Raw genomic sequence first — 18929 nt, forward strand, 5'->3', positions numbered from 1 at the left:
TGATCTTCACTGGTGTCCATGGATGACATTAATACAATTGCCGTTACCCAAAATGAACAAACGTATAAAAAACATCAATTTAACTTTAGAAGGCCAGAAAAAACTGCACTTGGGTTCTCCAGGGTTAAATTAAAAAAATGATAAACCAGACAAAAAAAGTTCAAAGTTGTCAAATCTTTATTTTTGTTTGCATTTCAATCCAATAGCAATGCCTGAATTCAACAATCATGTGACTGGCATGCGATGACTAAAAAGAGAAACTGAAAGTAAAAGTTAAAAGGCAAACTTTGCCCCCGTGACACGGTAATACTGCTGTGTGAGGGTATTAAGATGGTCCGATTGAAAACACTCCAGCTTCTTCCCAGAATTCCAGACAGTGTTCTTTTGTGGCATTAAAGGCAAGGCAATAAAACCTGTGTTCTTTTCGGAACCTGCAGCAAAAAAAGGCACAACAAAAAGCTTCTGCTTTGTTCTAAACTCCAGAGAAAAATCACAAGTGCAACCAAAACAAAACAAACCTCGACTTGATTTGATTTCACAAGCTCATAATTTAATTCACCATTTAAAGTGTTTTTCCTCTCCAAGTTTCTATTCAAAACCAATTTTATTTTGAAATGAAAAACACATTTTTACATAACTAGTGATTTAACCTGAACAACTGGTGGCAGTTCTTCATTAAAACCATAATTTCTTACCAAAAAATTGAACTAAAATCAGCTCTATTTCCGGAAAATACCATTTATTCAATGAAAACCAATTTGTAGATTTACTAAATCAATATCGATCATAAAAGAATCATTTTAATATTTTAACATTAGACTTTGTCAAATGTGCAAATTGTCCTGAAAAGGATAAATGGAGTGTTTTCACAAGGCATTTCCTAAAAGATTCATTTTTCACTGAGCAGCCTTTTAAGACCAGTTTTCGATGATCCGCAGTCTCTCTTAAAGTTCTTTATCGGTAAAGCGTATGTTATGTTACAAGCTATTTTAAATCAAAAATAGATGCAAACCGTTTGTTTAGCTTTAAATGTAAAATAATCAGGAATGAAATGGCAGAGTTATTCACCTGACTGAAGCTAAATACTTGAAAGGCAACAAATTTAAAAAGAAAAATGAACATTTTTGGAATTTTTTTCCAGAAAAACAATCAGTTTTATTAGAAGGAAAACTATATTTTGACTCATTGATATGCAGCGATGCACTGGTGTAAATCACTATAAAAGTGTAAAATGACAAACATTTGTGCTTTTTTTAAATCACAGAACTAATTAAACAATTAATATAAACGAAAAGGCCTCATCTGGTAGATTATATAGCGATTCACAAGTCCAGTTCTTTTCCTAAACTGATAAACAATTGCCTTCTAAAGGGAAACCGTTTGTGCTCGTGTCAGGAAACAAATGAAAGGATTGTCACACGCCGCCAGGTTTTCTACAAAAGTGCATTTTCTGGACAGAAAACAACAAAAACAGAATCAGAGCTAACGCACTGAAACTCTTTTAAAGCTAATTTAACTCCATTCATTTAACAAAAACCCTGATTATCTGTGTTTATCCCTCTAAAGTATGCTACAACACATACAGCTCAGCATCAGGCCTCATGCACATTCTCTTTAAGGTACCGTTGGATGCAGCAGTGCAGATAAACTCATGTTCTCATTAGGTTTACATCACACTTAAAAAAAAAAAATAAAACTCCTCAAAACAGTTGGAGTGTTCAGGTTGATGTAACGCATACATCTGCAAAATACTGCAACCTTTATGCTACTTTTATATGGCTAGCTCTTTTTTATGCATCAGTCAAAGACATTCACATTCAGAGTGCAAGTTTGTCAAGGTGCAGCTACAGTGGAGAGACTGACCGGATCGAAAGGCCAGTTTAAGACTAACAAAAAGATCTTTCAGACAACAGAGTTAAAGACAAACAGCAGGCAGGACTTTTCCTTCACAGGGAACAACAGAAATCCAGACAAAAACAGATGAAAAACACAAAGGCCATCTCATTTGTGGTCATTTTGTCACAATCATTTGCTTTACATGGGTTTTTTTGAACACAGTGGTCCACATGTCATTTTAATCAATCAGTAGAATTTTCTAGAAGACGCCATCATCTGCCGAAGAACTAGGTTCTGTCTCCCACAGACTCACATGATCAAACCAAAACGAGGGAAAACTCATCAAGAGTTTCAGCTCTAAGAAAGGAAAGTGTTCAGATGAAGGAACCTCATCCATCAGATTCCTCTCCTCCACCACTTCCTTCTTCAGTCAGGTTCCAGCATGCACTGCAGGCCGGCAGCCTGCCCGAGTCGGCTTTCAGCAGAAAGGATGAAGATCTTCTGGGAAACTTCCTCTCTGCTCGTGTGGAGCTCAAAGTTTGAAAAACTGCCTCCAGGATGGAAAAGTGGGAGAGCTGGGCGTTGGTTCCTTCACAGAGCAGCAGCAGCATGAAGCCCAGAAAACCTGACCGACATCCAAGGAGAAGAAAGTTCATGTTTCCAGCTCTACATGACGCACCACTTTCCATCAAAAATGGCGTTCTCTTTCATAGAATGCACATTTTTTAGAAGGTTTTCGTTCTAAAAAAAGTCAGGTTTGGATTAGAAGAAAGAACTCTTCAGCTAACCTTTATTTTAACTTTGAAATTTTACATTTCCATCTTAAATCTTGAGCTGCTTTTCATTGACAGCTTTCAACTGCAACTCTAAAACACAAAAATGTCAGATCCAATCATGAGCCTGCTATTATTTGAATTCTAAAATGTATCATTATTAATCCATCCCGGCTGTAAAGAACAGAAAGCCAACTTTGGAGTGACACTAATGGGATTTTTCATAATATTCTTGATGTTTGCACAGAGGGGCAGACTGTACGCAAAGGAAAACGTTTTAACATTTCCCACTGGCTCTCCTAAATGTGACACATTTACCACATTTTTGAAGAGGACAAAGTTTAGCTTTCAAATAATGAAGAACTAACTAGGAAAACAAACTCTGAAGAACTCAAACGAGAGCCAAACATGCTGGTGAGAATGGAAGCAGACAAAAATAAGTGAAATGCTACAGTCACACCAGCCTCAGCAACGCGAATTCAAGCGACCACTCTTAATGAAAAGTCTTTGGGCTTACATGTTCAACATTCTAGCAATGCAGGTTTTGAAGTCCTTTTTTGGTCTTTTTGTACAAAGTGTGCGACCATTGAACGTGCCTTCAAAGATAAACCAGTTGAACTTTTACCTATCAGGGACTTGGACTTGCTAGCGGCGTATGGGTGACGCCCTTCTTAATTCACAAAAAAAGCCAATTGGTCATGGAAGAGAAATCCAAATATCTTCCCTACCCCTCTGGCTCCTCCCTGTTGCTCCAATTTTATGCACATTTGAAGCTGTAGTGGTGTCCGAAAGTGTTTTTGTTTTTTTTAACGGGGAGCCGTGGAAACATAGGGCTGGCTATCCCTCCACCGGTAGGGTGATCTGCAAAGCGCTTGTGGCGTGGAGGAGACACGCAATTCTTCACGCAGGTGTGCTCTGAAGCACAGAAATTTACGTACTGAGTTTTAGTTTTTGCATGACTTTTTAAAACCGTTAAACCAATTTTGTTTTTCATTTTCTGAGCGCTTGCAGCTAAGCGCAAATGTAGACGACTGGCAACTATCGATGACGTCATTGAGCTGATTTAAAGACACTATTTTTTTTTAATCGTTCCGCTTGGAGGGATAAATGTAGGGCTAGGGGGAAGCTGTTGGGGTAGGGGAAGCCCAAGTCTTTCATATATCGGGATGGAGCTGGGAAATAAAAAGCCTGGAGCAAGATTCACAAGATTTACACTGCTTCGACATTTCACACCAAGCCTCCTCAAACTGAGTCCATGCGTTATAGTATCGGGTAACGACAGTCCAGGGTGAACACTGCATGCTAAAAACCAGTTCTTGAACGTGCGTCACATGCATGGTGGGAATGTAGCATTACACATTTCTGGAAACCTCAGGAAAAATGAAGTAATGCGGTTAAAGAAGTGAGCTTCACTGACCTCTGGAGTCTCTGCAGCAGCTCAGCCACCAGGGAGTCACAGATCCCCGGATGTTTGTCCTCCGCGTTGAAGAACTCCTTCTTCAGCTCCTCTGCAGCTTCTGCCTTTCCGTTGCTGGTTCCACCTTTGGCTTTTAACTGCAGAAAAACAAAAAGAAACCTCATCGAAATACAGGGGCCTGTTGCACAAAAGTAGGATAAGGGATTAAGCCAGGATATCTTGGTGATCCTGGCTCAATTGATCCCCAATCCGGTTGCACTAAAGCTGGATAGGGGGCAGGAGGATATGTTGTGGTATAAATTACCATGGAGATTTATTCTGTGGAGCTAGCCTGCTCCAGACCAGGCTAAATTCCAGGATCTATTTAATCTCATCCCTAATGTCAGTCAGCAGTCGCCACAAATGGAAACCAATAGTTATTTCATTGCTCACTATACATTGTTATCACATATAACTAGACCCACTGTCATTATTTAAACGTTTGTGATCATTAATTTCAATCATTTTGGATAAATAATGAGTTTTAGATGATGTTGCTATCATTAGATAATTTACAGTTTCCCATAGACTATAAGGCTATATGTAAAATAATAGAATATTAGGGCCACAGAGGGGAAAAAAAGACAAGTCATAATATTGTAACCAGTTGTTTTAAAGGAGGATAGTTGTTAAAATGACAGATGTGGGGCATTTCGTGAAATTGTACCTCAGTATGGTTTCATAAACGAAGACATGCTGATTTGCCAGAATATGAAGTATCACATTTTCATAACTATCAAAACTGTAAAAAGAATATGTTGCTTTTCTGCAGAAAGAACCAGTCTCATAAATTTATGACTTTATCCTTTTTCCTCAGTGGGGCCCTAGTACTCTGTCATACAAAATAATACACATTCCATTAAAATATGAAAACACAATGTGTAACATTATGTTCCTTTATTGAATAAGGATAAAAAAAAAAAAAGCAGGTAAACTACACTCAAAAAACGTTCACTTTGAATGAACATAAAAAAATTATGGAAATGATTTCCACATGATTAGACAGCGTTACTTGAACAAAAATGAATCATATTGGTCCTACTTAATGTACTTAGGTTCAAACTAATAAATTTAAGTTGATTCAATCTAAATACTGCAGTTGGACCCAACTTTAAATTAATATTGTTGCTCACTCTCAAAAGATGAAAGTTGATCCAACTTAATTGAATCACTCCAATTGGTCACACCTCATTAAATGAAGTTTATTCAACTTAAATTTGTATGACTACCTAACACAATTTATGTTAATATTACTTAATTTTTTGCTTTAATTTTATTTATACATCTGACAATGATAAGGTATTCCAAAGTTTCAACCAATGGGTCTTTTAATTTTCACATCAAAGACATGAAATGCGCAGTAATGTCCCACATGACAAGACAGGAGTTCAAATAATGCAAATTCTGTTTTAAGTTACATGAACAGTTTACCGCACAAGGGGTTTCGTCATCATCCTCTCCCACACTCTAACTCATGGTGCAGAAAAGAAATAAAACATATCAGTTTAAATCACTAGTTAAAACAGAGTAAAACAGCTAGACAATAAAACCCATGGACAAAAACTCACACTTAGACCCCAATCTGCCCAGATAGACAAAGAAAATGGAATCCCACAATTCCTTGCGATTACTAATGTATCCAATTCAACGATATCATGTTGGATCAACATGATTGAAATTAGTAACCTTTAAATGGATTATTTTTATGTACGATCGACATGATTCATTCACGTAAGATTAACAAATATAACATTTTCTGGTTGAAATGACAACTTACATTTTCATAAAATTAATTGGCTGGTAATTTAATTTAAAAAAAAAATCTTGAGTGTGCTTTATCACTGTGGTGGTGTTGCCTTTCTTCTTAATTATATCTTTTACCTCCTCGTATACCTCCATGAGGATTTGTGCTTCCGACGGGGAAAGGTACGCGGCTCTAGTTGCCATGGTAAATCAGTTTATCTGTGATCTGTGGAGGGGTCTGTTTGAGTGAGCCGTGAGCGCGCACCTATCCAGGATTGGTTACACCTGGCTTGATGAATCCGTGTCTGCTCATCCTGGCTTGGTCTTTGTGCAACCAATTAAGCCTGGACGCACATGTTTTGGATTCATTGAGCTCAGCTCAGTCATTTATCCCGGATGTCTTAATTCTACTTTTGTGCAACAGGCCCCTGGTTCTGATTGTTAAATGTAAACACTGATGGAGAGCACCAAATGTAACCCAGTTACTGTCACAGCTTTGTTTTCAGTCATACTTGGATTAAAACAAATCTGGAGTAGATTAGCCAGATTAGCTGTTACCTCTAAAAACAGTGGAGAGAAGATAGTTGCCAGGCTTTGTGACAGATGCCGTTTTGGACTCTCCTGCTGCCAGAAATGCAAAAAAAGTAAAGAGCCTTTGAAGAGAGATACCAATAAGGCAGTTCTTTGACTTTGCTCCTTAGTAGTCACGTAGGATTACCTGATTTACTGAGTCAGCAGGTCGTTCTAGTCCATTCTGACGCTTGTCTGGACCCGGGAGAGTAATAGGGAATGAAAAGTCACCGCTGCCGCCCGCAGACGCCCTGTTGTCCAGCTCCCTATGGTCAAACACAACAGTCAGAAAACAAAGCGGCGTGTTTCTGTCTGAGCGGCGTGAACGCCGGCTTACTCATCCGAGTCGTCTGAGCTGGATTTATCTCTGGACCGCTGAGTTTTCCATCGTTTGTGTCTGTCAATCAGCTCCGTCAGGAAGGTTGTCCTTTTGGCGTGCTTCACAATATATCTGTGTTTCAGCAGTTCTTTGGCAGTTGGTCTCTGTAAATGAAAGACAGCCAAACTGGAATCGCTCAATAATTTCAGATTTTGGGGAAAATGATGTAAAAAATCATTAAAATGTTGTTTCTAAAGCTTCTTTTATACTTACAAAGCTTGGATCTTTGTTCAAACAGGCTTCGATGAATTCTTTCAGTGCCTTGCTGTAGTTTCCTTCCAGTGTCGGTGGATTATTCTTTGGGATGAGGAACAGTACTTTCATGGGGTGCAGGTCAGAGTGGGGGGGCTCTCCTTTAGCCAGTTCTATGGCTGTAATTCCTAATGACCAGATGTCTGCCTGCCGTTAGAAATGAAGACATTTGAGACGAACAAGCGTCCCTAAAACAACAGAAAAGCTTGAGCTCAGGGAGAGTTGACGTTTTAAGCCGTGGCTGGATCCTCACGATGCGTTCGAGGAAGCTCTGCAGACAAGTGACTGACATAGTGGCTCTGTCAACAATCCACACAGAGTCATGTTGTGGTTGTTCTAAAAATACACACATTCAAAACTTGAATAATTGTTGAGCTCCAACTCAAAACATCATTGATATTAACTGAGGGTGAGTATCTCTCGCATGATTCGATACACATCTCAATACATGCTCCACAAATCAATACAGAAAACATTCCACTCACTTTGAGAAGATACAATACAATCCGATTCTTTACCCTAAATTGATACAACCTAGATATTTATTATTCATTTAAACTATAAATGATAATATCTTTTAATGGAGAAACTCTGTTTTTGTTGCTGGTACTTCTTATTTTAAGCAACAAAAACTAAATATCTGACCTAACAGCTTCAAACATAAAAACCTGGCATTTTGGATTTTTTTAGACTGTTTTGTTGTCGTTTTAATTTATTTAAGGATTGTTTCATATGTTTAGTGACCATAACATGCATCTCTTGTTGTAGTTAACCTTCAGCCAATTGACAACACTTGGTAGAAGCGAGTTTGTTTTTGTTTATTGCATCACATGTACACAAAAAGGCAAAGACAGCAGAGACACAACAGGAAGAGAAACTGACAAAGTTTGACAGAAATCGATTATTTACTTCCTAAATGATTTTGAGCGTCTGGAGGGCTCAGTCGGCTGTGTGATGAACTTCATCCAGTGTGGGCCCTTGGGCAAGACCCTTTGCGCTACTAGCCAACTATGCAGCCACCAAAGGGCCTATATCTGAGTCTCCCTGTGCTCGTCCCCAGCCCGTGTCTGGAAGAGGATCTAGTGTAAAAATCTCTACCAGAACACCTGTGCGAATCAGTGAAAACCGATTCACTGTGCCGAAAGGTGAACAACAACAACTTCAACTGATTTATTTGATACCTTTTTATCAAAATAATCTTGTTTAAATGTGCGCTTTTCAACTCATACTGCTGTTATTCTCATAACTAGATTATATTTTTTTGACACGCATCTACCGTATAATCCCTAATATTCAATTTTCAGACCTAATTAATGAAAACAGGATTGCAGAATAGATTAGATTTTATTAAAAGGTTTTTTATAATTGAATAAAGACCAACAAAATCTGAAATGTTTTCTTAAAAACACAACTGCTAAGCATCACCTAAAAGCCTTCATTTTGTTCAGACGGTGTGCCTTATAATCCAGAGCGCTTAATGTATGAATGAATTTTGGTTGTTTACTGATGTTGAAGTGATTCTGAGAGGTGCCCAGTGCTCCGTCAAAATGTCAGGGTTTTTTTTTTTTTTTTGAGTTGCAAACAAGGTTGGTTGTCGTTGTGAAGACGCCAACGCGGCTAATGTGTCGGAATGTCTTTTTTTTTTTTTTAAGTGTTACCAACAAGGTTGAGAGTTAGCATACTCACAGTAATGCTTGTTTAAGGAAGACTGGGAGTTCCAGGTATTGTGACTGTGCTACCGAGGCTAAACAGTTTGTAGAATTACTGTTAAAGTCTGACTGACTGAAGGACTTATCTCTGACTCTTGTCTCGCTTAATGCGCCTTTTATGACATAAGTTTAAAAATAGATCATTCATTAATGATGCACATTTGAATCCAGTGCGCCCTATAGTGAAGAAAACTGTATATAAAATCCCCCTACAACAACTCAAATGCCCTGATCTGATGTTAAATAAATGCCTTCTTACAGGATTTTTGTCATTTATTATTCCAGTTGTCTGGATCTTCAGCCTTTAGAGATGAAATATGCTTCATCATTTTGTTATATCAGAAAAACGATTAGAACGATAACTAACCTTTGAGTCGTAGGACGATTGCTTTATGACCTCAGGGGCCATCCAGAATGGCGTTCCTACAAAAGTGTTCCTCTTGATTTGTGTGTCTGTCAGCTGGCCCGCCACGCCGAAGTCTGCGAGTTTTACCTCGCCTTGTTCCGACAGCAACACGTTAGCAGCTGAGAGAGCACAGGAACAGCAGGAAACTTCACGATTGTTCAGATTTGTCAAAACTCCTGCCAAGCAAACGCCAAAAAATGTGTCCTTTACCTTTGATATCTCGATGGATTTTCTTTTCAGAGTGTAAATACTCAAGACCTTTAAGGATTTCTCTTAGGATTGTGGCAATCTGGGTTTCATCCAGAGGACCTGGTTCCAGCTGGAGGAGCAGAATAAAAATCCTCAAAACTAAGCTGCCACATTAAAAAGCCCAAAAGAGTCCAAAGCAAACATGTGCATCACTGTTATTTGAGTACAACTTCTTTCAAAGACACTTACTAAATCTAGAGCTGATCCTCCACCCAAATATTCCATAATGATCCACAACTTTGTACTCTGAAAAAGAAAGAAATACCTTCAGTCATACAGAAAATATGACTAAAATAACAACAAAATATGTACCAGTTTACTTTTATATTAAAAAAAGTGTTTTTTTATTTTTATTTTGAGAAAAGAGTTCAACTGTTAGTGAACTACCCTCCAAGTTTTAGGATTTTATTAGTATCACAAAGAGCTTTGTTGGAATTCTCCCACAGATGTTTGATAAAAATTCATTTGGCTAATGGAAACTCCCGAAAGGTTTCAGTGAAAGAACAGTTTTAAACTAAAGGAGGAACAACAACAGCACAGCTTCATGGATCCACTCATCTGCAGAAAACGGCCGTTTGACTTTTGAAAATCCCTTCTTATTTTGAGAGTATTGCACATGATTGTCAACAGAAATGTTTACACAACATTCAAGAAAACAACAAGAAAAAAAAGATACTAAAAATAACAAAAGTGCACACACACACACAGACACACAAACATATATGTCCATCATTCCTCTGCTAATACTCAGTGTAACACTTTCAAATATAAGATGAAATTGGAAAACTGTGCATGTAATACATAAAAACACATTTCTTTATGTTTCAATATCTTCCATAAACATCTACATGTTGTGGTATTTTTTTCTTGCTAATAGATGCACTTAATACTGCATAATCTAAAAGTTTCAACTTTTAAAGGAGATATTTAAAAAAAGCTGCATGTACCTGTTTTTGTAGTAAAAACGTTCTCACTGAAGGTTTTACCAACATTTTGTTGGTTCAGTATAAGATTACCGCTTCCCTATATTGATCGGTTTAGTTCAGTTTTATTTGAGTCTATTAGTTTGTTGCTGGTTTCCTGTAAACCAAAAAAATTAAGACTTTTAACCCTTGTGCTATCCTAGGCATTGGGAGTTGGGTCATGCAGACCCACTAGACAGTGCTCTGAACCTTTTTTCTTCAATGATTTGTGATCTTCACTGGTGGATTACAATGGATTAAATGAAATCTTTCGACCTTTGTCATGGCAGGGAGAACGCGTCAATGTAAAGGCGGGATCATCTAAGGTAGCACAAGGGTTAAAGAGCATCTGTCACAGACAAGCTCAGGTCCATCTTTTTTCAAAATGCTTTTTGATTAAGTGCCAGAGTCTTCCTCTTTAGATTTAAGTGTCAATTTATCGCCTCAAACCATAAAAGTGCAGAGATGCATAATAGTAGAAAAGTTTATGTGGTTTCCTGCAATGTAGATTCCAATACCACAGTATTTTGAAAGCACAATGTACAATGATGCATAACCCCAACAGGGAATAACCTTTAAACTGCATTCTCCAAAAATGCAATTTATTGTGATAGTTATTGAGGAAAAATATAATAAAGTCGGTCACATTTGTAATGATCTGCAGTAGTAAATTTAGTTGAGAAGTTATAGGAGGACAAACATTCTGTCCATTTGTCCTGGTATTAACAAAAACTACACAACTACACACTACACTACAACAACCCAGAAGGAACAAAGTACACTGCTATTTTTACAAATAAAAAAGGTTTAATTGAATTCTATACAGACTTAGTCTCTACTCTACCCTTACCTTGAGGTAAGAGCCAAAGTACTTGGTGATGAAAGGACTGTGACACTGGCTCAGAACTGTGATCTCCTGCTGAATGTCCTCTATTTCATCCTCTGCCTCCTCCAGATCAATGATTTTGATAGCCACAACTTTCTGGGTCCGATTGTCGATGCCTTTGAAGACTTCTCCGAAGGAGCCTTTCCCGATCCTGTCCAGTTTAGTGAACATCTCCTCTGGATCAGCGTTGGCATTCTGAGAGGCAGAAGGAGCACAGAGGTTCATTTAGCTCATGCAAAACCACACTCAAGCCACAAGATAACACTTGATCCAAATATCTATAGAAAGAAAGAAAATACACAAAACTCACTGTAAAATGGGAAAAGTCTCGTAGAGAAAGCAAAGTACTGCTTTATATTAGAATAAAGATGTAGAATTATTATTTGCCCTTGACTTTTCAAGTTTAGAGCACATCACATAAGCATCATCAAGACAGGTCCAAAAATTTTGGAAATTCAAAATAATTGATTTACACGTTTTATATTGAGACAGACATATTTGTATGTTAGAAAACATTTTAATTAGTGAAAACCTTACTATTTTACTGAAGCTCCTCCCCTCCGCTCGAAGAATGCACTTTTCTGCTTATACTTGTTTTTATTTGCTTTTTTAAAACCATTAAATTGTTTACTTTTTCTTTTTACACCACATCTATCTTATGATTAACTTTTCACAACAAACCACTGTTGGCCTAAAACAGCATCTCCATCTCTTGTGTGACATCATAGACTAAGAGGAAAGCTGACTGCACAGAAGTGGAGGTAAACGTGGGAATGAAAGGGCCTTGCCATTGATTCAGCAGAGCAGAGATGGGCGAGCTGAAACACAGCTAAAAGGCTCAGATAACACAATCAACAGAGAGCCGGTCTCTGTAGACAACAAGAAAGCACTGAGTGAAAATCCTCCCTGGATTTGTCTTTGTGTACAGCCAAAAGGTAAATCATGTCTCCCAGAAACCACAGGGCGTATCGTGAGCTAGACACCGCGAACTGAGGTCGATGCTGAGACCGATCGTCCTCCATGACCCGCCAGTCAGAGAACCTCCTTTATTGTGTAAATGCAGGACAGGACAGCTGTAAATGAGGTTAAAGTCAAACCTCCAACTGTTTGGAACACTTTTCTACCAACAGGATTAAATGATGCGTCCCAACAACAACCGACGGTTCTGAAACCATTGACCAGAAATCGTTGGTAAGCAGTGAGTCAACGTTTCTATGGTAACCACTCCCACTCTCGCCAATCAGCAATGAGCTTGTTGGAAGTCCATGTCCCTACCACTTAAAAGCGGCCCACAAAAAAATCTGTCAAACGCTTCGAATGTTTCACGTGAGAACACATACTTTAATGGAGGCATCTGATAGGTCAGTTTCTAACTTGAATAACTTGCACTACAGAAAAAAAAATCATTAAAAATCAATCTGAATTAGCGAGAACTTGTTTAAAAAAAGCGGTAGAGCGAAAATGGTTATTCTGACAAACAGAATGACAGTAATAGTGGTTTATTTCTCAATAGAAGTCTATGAAATTTCAGCTTTCAACAGAAGTCCTGAATGCAGCTGTATATATCAGTGGAGCTGTAGAATCCATGAGAAGATGAGAAGAAGGGTTAAGCAGCCTGCTGTCCATAATTGCGCTGACAGCAAACTGCATTTTATTAACAACTTTTGCATTTTTTTTAAAGCAATCATATTCAGTCTAAACAAGTCAGGAGTGAAACTGTTGGACCTATTTTCCTTTGTGCTTTGCACAAAAGCCTCATCTCAGAGGGAAGACAAAACAAAGCTCAGTGGAAACACAGGGACGTTGCTGCCTCTGCCCACCCAAAACACACACCTGAAGGAAGAAATTATTCAAATAAACTTTAAAGGCAAGATAAAACCCCCTACAACCTTTGTCAAAACCCCTTAAACCCACAACAAGCCATCAACCTTCCTCCCCGGGCTTAGATCTAACCACCCAATCAAATGTCCTTTTGTGCTCTGCCATGTCAACTTTTGTCTCTGCCAAACACATGAAAATTTAACCCAGCCTGTGAAGAAACTTAATTTTTAAAGCTTGTAACCATCACCATTCTGGTCACAGATTGTGGTAGTAGATGAAGGTAGAAACTGCCTTGACAACCCCTCTCATGTGTGAGGGTTTGACACCCACTAATGACCACAGCTCTGGACAGCCACCAAAAAATAATTTAAGCTCATTTTCCCTTCATCTGAGAACAGATGAAGCGCTTCTTATAATGGCAGTTAAAGATCTGTCTGACTGGTTCTTGTGTCAGACATTCCTAGCAGACTCTACACATTTGGACCAAAATGTTAGGGTACCAGGTCTTTCTAGTGCTCTCCAAAAACTCAAAAAACACTGGATACCCTCTACTGATAAATCCGTCAAGACCATTTTGCAGACCTAAGGAGACGGGGAAGCTAACATTTTAACCAAAACTCCTCCAATTTCTTGGTTCCATGTTTTTTTTTGCCTCTAATTATGAGTAACTCCAGAAAAGAATGAACTCTGGCCAAAAAGAATGAACTCTGACCATCTCACGAAGACTAGTTCCAGGACCCTAGACCATTAAACTCTTTCAGCTAAAGTCATTGAGCGATAAATCCTAACACGGTGAAGCAGCAAAACACAGATATGGCTGTGGCTTAATGACACGCACCATAAAGGGGAAACAGAAAATGATGGACAACACACTGAATTATTGACAGAGCTAAATGGATTTGTTTCCCTGAAGAGAACCAGGAAGGAAAAGAAGAGGTATCAAGAAAGAATGTTAAACATTACTAATTATATAAAAGGCAATTATTTTTAGGAAAAATTTAAAGCTGAGAATTTTCTTTGCAAAATTGATTAACAATAACCTTTAAATATTGGCTAACATTTTCTGCTTCAATCTTCGGCAAACTGTTTTAAAGAAAACTTAACAACATCAAGAGACATAAAGACAGAGTGTGCAACCAAAAGACTCAGTCAGTCAAAGGTGTAAAATGTATTACGTTGATATTGATATTATTTGCCAGAAGCATGATTGTGGGAAGTAAAACTGCATAAATCTCACTTTGAAGTACAGCCTAATGCTTGTGGTCTTTACTCACCACAGTGTCAGGAGGCAGGGGTCTATGGGCAGACCGATCCAGAAAGTAAAGAGTCATTTAATAGCAGCATGCTGAGGCCATCCCACCATACCTTAAAAAATGACTATTATAGTGCATCTGCTACAATACTTGGACCATAGGACAAAACTGTTTCAATGGTCCCACTCCAATCATCCTTTGATCCATTGTAAAAGCGTTCCCAGTGATCTTTCAATTATGATTATGCCTTTATTAGATTAATCGCAAAAAATCTGTTTGTTTTCTAGGACATAGTTTCTGCAGAGCAGCAGGAGTTCATTGGAAATTTGCTTCCGAGTTGTGGGCGGAACTGCTGGCACAGAGTAAGCCGGCCTCATTTCCCATCATCCATCGGTTTAAACTCTGTCCCCCGACCTAATAGGTACAACAAAAATGGCGAGCAATATTGGAACTTTCCAGCCTTACAGTTTTGAGCCAGATGCCGGACCAGACGAGGGAAACAAAGACGTACATGAATCTATTTGTCTGCAAGTGGATGCATCAGAATGGTCAAATAGCATGTTTTTGCTAGTCTAAACCAGTGTTTTTCAACCTTTTCTGAGCCACGGCACACTTTAACCTTAAAAAAATCCCGCGGCACACCAGCATGCAAAAATTAAAAAAAAAAGGAGAAACTCATAGTCTGTATTTATCTACAGCCCCTCCGCAATCTCACATGCATTTTTGAGATAATTGTTGCAGAAAAAAACTGGAAACTGCAGCTGTTTTTTTCTAAAAGATGCAATAAAAGATAAGTTAGAAGATTTAAAAACAGTTTGATGTGTGTTCGTTGGTTTCAAGATGTTTAACAACAGATCTCCGTATGCGCTGTCACTCTCACAACCCAATGCATCATGGGAGATGTAGTGCATAAAACGGCCGGAGATTGCTTTTCGAAACTTCATTGTTTTGTTCACTTGTTCCACGGTCTGATACCGGATTCTGTGGAAAGCTACACCGCTATAGACGAGCTTTAGCTGCTATTTTTTTTTAGAACTGAGCGACTTGACGAGCTAAATCGGGACAAGGAAGTGAAGACTTTAACCACTTCTGATTGGTCAGACTGATAACATGTGATTAAGCCTTCAAGAATGATTGGTGGAGACAGTTAAAGGGACGGGACGTTTCCAAAATACAGCCGAAGGTGCAGCTGAATCGCGGTACCTTATCAAAATGTCTTTAAAAAAAATAAAATAAACGCAAAGAAAAAGTATTTTATGATCTTTTATATTCCTAACTCCTCAGTGTTTTATCAGGGCCTGTTTGGATGAACAGAGAGCTGAAATCATGGAGATGGAAAATTTTTTTAGATCAGTTAATGAGGGCAATTTCCCACGGCACACTTGACCATCTCTCATGGCACACTAGTGTGCCGCGGCACACTGGTTGAAAAACACTGGTCTAAACCATATCCGTCTCTATTTTGGGCTAATTTACTTAATTCTAGTCATAACATTAAATAATAGTAAAAGAATAAAAAAAAAGGGAATGGCTAGATGAAAAAAGAAAGTAAGGCAAAATTCCATTAAAATACATTGAAACTGAGTTTTAGCAGTAAGACTGCTGTTTAATCTCTTATCTTCCTGTAGGAAAGTGAACTTAGATCTAAGATAACAAGTAAAACGTTTATGCAAGTGAACGATTAACTTTCTAAAGGACGAAAAACATGAACAAGAGCCTTTTAAAGTTCGTAAGAAGAATAGAATTTAATTAAAATGTGATAATTGCTTCACATGCAATAATTGGTCCGTTCAATGAGGACCACAATCAATAGAATAGAAACGAAAAGAAAAATATAATGACTATGAATGAAAGATGGATTATTTTTTCTTTTTTAAATTTATCTGCTGAAGTTAAAGTGTGCATTTAAACAGATAAAACCATTTCGTGGCTATAATAATCGTCACGTGACACGAAGCAGCAGAACAGTCCATTTTTTATTTACCTGAATCCCCGGGACTCCGCTCGGGATTTGAGCCATGGCGTTAAAAAGTGAAGACGACGCCTCTCCTCCTGTCTGTCTTCAGCTTCCTTTGAGGGGTAACGGTACTCTTCAGTCGGACCAGACTTACGGTTACTTAAAGTCTCAAACGTGAACAGAAAAATAAACACAAAACATAAAAGAAAAAGAAAAAAAACGCACTTGTCTTGACTTGCCGAATTGTCTTTGGGCGCCTTTACTTTTTCTAGTTAAAGATGGCTAACATTGATTTAGACTTTTAAACATGAACTTCGGCGGTTAGCGTAGCCGTAGCGCCTCGACATTCCCTTCGCCCGGAATCCTTTAGTGGGCAATAGTTGAACAGCGCAGAGGAAAAAACACTCCTCTGTCCGGTGTTTCCTCCGTTCCATCACTTGACTACATGTCCCAGCGCCATCTTTACCAATGCCATTTTAATTAGGGAGACGTCACAAAACGTCATGACGACGTCATCGGTACAGGAAGGGCGTCAACATTAAGGTAGCATTCTAAAATATTTAGCGTTTATTGTTTTACAGACATTAAATCATAATCATGTTTATATAATTGCTAAATTGGAATATGCAAACCTACGATGTAGATAAACTCAGTTTATTCAGATTCCCAGCTTTTTGCCACAGTGATTTAAAAAAAATGACATTCCGATGCACATAGGCTTTAAAGTTAACAAATTATTATAAATGTTAGTATGAAGTCATAATTGTAAATGTACACATATATTAAACTGAATCTTCATTAAAAGACATGAAATCATGTTTTTGATGTTCCCATGCATTCTCTTATGATGGAGGACGTATTTAAAGAACTTTAGGCTTAAACTTGTGTTTTTAAGTATGCCTTTATTCAAATCATTGTGCATCAGGAGCAGATGGGAAAAAAAGCTTGTATTTGTGAAAATTACACTGGGCGGCCCACAAGCTCCATGCTCTGCTCCATTCTGATGCATCCACTTGTAGTCGAGTAGATCCATGTACGTTTTTCGAATGAACTCCTGCTGCTCTGCAGAAATTATTTCCTTGAAAACGACATACGTAATTTTTTGTTTTTTCATTTTGGCTAAAAACAGCATTATTGTAATTTAAAGACCAATGCTTTAAAAAAAGATCAAAAGAAGATCAGATTGGGATATTAAATACAACATCTAAATGATTAATGAATGGATGAGTGGTGAAATGTTTCAAGAAATAGGATTTGAGCTTTTTAAAAAACTTTATAGAATTAACACTTTTACAAAACAGATAACGAGTGCATCTAAAACAAAGCAATGACCATGGAATATCTAATATAAAAATAATTACAGCATGGGACACGTGAAAACTGTCCATTGGTAGCAAGTAGTAAACGGAGAAAAATTAACAAGAGAAAAAAAAGTTCCACACTATGGTACGCTTTAGGAGTATGAATATTTTTAAGAGGATTATAAAATTGATCAAATTCAGTAATAAATAAAAAATCTTTTCTGCTCTACAATTATGTATAGAAAATTTATTTTGAAGAAGGAAAAAATGTAACAGTATTTTCTATATATTTTTTATCAAAGCAAAAATAGGTATTTACATATTTAAAGTCTATGATGCTATTAAGTTTTTATTTACAAATCATTCCAACTGGTTCCAGAGCGCAACAATCACATTTAGTAAAGGTGAAGTACAGATTCAGGAGGGTGATTTCAAAAGCTACAGTTATAAATTTTTGTAAATTTGGGGATGCACTATTGTTGAATGAATATTGTGCAGGACTTTTTAATGTATTTCCTTGGCTATTATTTTAATGCCGGTGTTTTTATGGTACTACCCATGGTTTACCCTAATAAATATTACTTTGGAATTTTCCAAAAAATTACACCTCTATGATGCTCCTTTTTCACACATTGTGTTTATTTTTGCTTTTTTTTTAATTTAAGATATGGATTCCTTTAATCATTAAAGAAGGGGAAAGAAGATTTTAAGTCCAGTTGGCAGGACTCAACTTCAACACTTCATCACCTGGACAACTAAGAACTTTTGCTAACTAAATGATCCATAATAAGAAATCTAAAAGTTATTTTACACCTACATGTTATTTGTTAAATCTATAGCCAATCTAAATCTGAATGCTATGACCTTGAGGTTAGATTGAATTTTTTTGCATTTTTATTTGCATTTATTGTATATATTTAACATCCACTTTAATCATTGAAATCCACATGCTTGTAGCTGACACTCTGGAGTTAAAAGTAATTAAAAAAAGAGGCAAATTCGTAAAAAATGGGCTAAATCTAACAATAAGTATGAGTTAAATTTAACAAGCAGTACTTCATATTGGGCAATAGCTTATATTCCATACAGTTTAGGCTAAGAACATAAGCCTATACTGTATGGAGCAAATATTTTATGACTGTGGCAGCAGCTTTATTTACCTTACGGAGTAAAAAGAGGGCAGGAAGGGGAAGATGTCTTAAGACTTTTATTCTTGTTTTGGCATTTAAAAAAGAACAACTTTTACTTGTTTGTATAATTTCCAAATAAATTGTTAAAAAAGGTGGGATTGCCCTGATATAAATGCTGAGTCAAATAACGTCCTAAAGACAGAGATAAGTCAAACTGTAGTTGTTCTTGTTTTTTGCACTTCCCAT

General features: G+C 37.5%; 1 protein-coding gene across 6 annotated transcripts; it reads right to left on the reverse strand.

Annotated features, from left to right (window-relative positions):
* Positions 1 to 159: 159 nt before the first annotated feature.
* LOC105356828 (serine/threonine-protein kinase 24) lies at positions 160 to 16732 on the reverse strand. 6 transcript variants are annotated; one of them, XM_020713023.2, is made up of 12 exons: positions 16478 to 16732; positions 16280 to 16365; positions 11186 to 11416; positions 9563 to 9619; positions 9335 to 9443; positions 9086 to 9243; positions 6971 to 7156; positions 6716 to 6861; positions 6527 to 6644; positions 6367 to 6432; positions 4027 to 4163; positions 160 to 2461 (listed from the first exon to the last, which is right to left on the reverse strand). In XM_020713023.2, exons 2-12 carry the CDS (start codon positions 16313 to 16315, stop codon positions 2428 to 2430), a joined length of 1278 nt encoding a protein of 425 aa, XP_020568682.1. In that variant the 5' UTR covers positions 16316 to 16365; positions 16478 to 16732; the 3' UTR covers positions 160 to 2427. The 6 variants fall into 6 exon arrangements, with proteins under 6 accessions (XP_020568682.1, XP_020568681.1, XP_011488117.1 ...); XM_020713022.2 differs by having other exon boundaries at positions 16280 to 16385; XM_011489815.3 differs by having other exon boundaries at positions 6367 to 6429; positions 16280 to 16732.
* Positions 16733 to 18929: the final 2197 nt, after the last annotated feature.

Source organism: Oryzias latipes, chromosome 21 (assembly GCF_002234675.1).
Source record: "Oryzias latipes chromosome 21, ASM223467v1".
NCBI classification, from domain to species: Eukaryota; Metazoa; Chordata; class Actinopteri; order Beloniformes; family Adrianichthyidae; genus Oryzias; species Oryzias latipes.

Bases quoted from the DNA above. Each gene is read 5' to 3' on its own strand.
- LOC105356828 (XM_020713023.2), bottom strand. From the start codon at position 16,315: ATGGCTCAAATCCCGAGCGGAGTCCCGGGGATTCAG. The intron at 9,244-9,334 runs GTAAAGGACACA...GTGCTCTCTCAG, and splicing joins AATCCATCGAGATATCAAAG to CTGCTAACGTGTTGCTGTCG. The intron at 6,645-6,715 runs GTAAGCCGGCGT...GTTTGACCATAG, and splicing joins AGCTCAGACGACTCGGATGA to GGAGCTGGACAACAGGGCGT.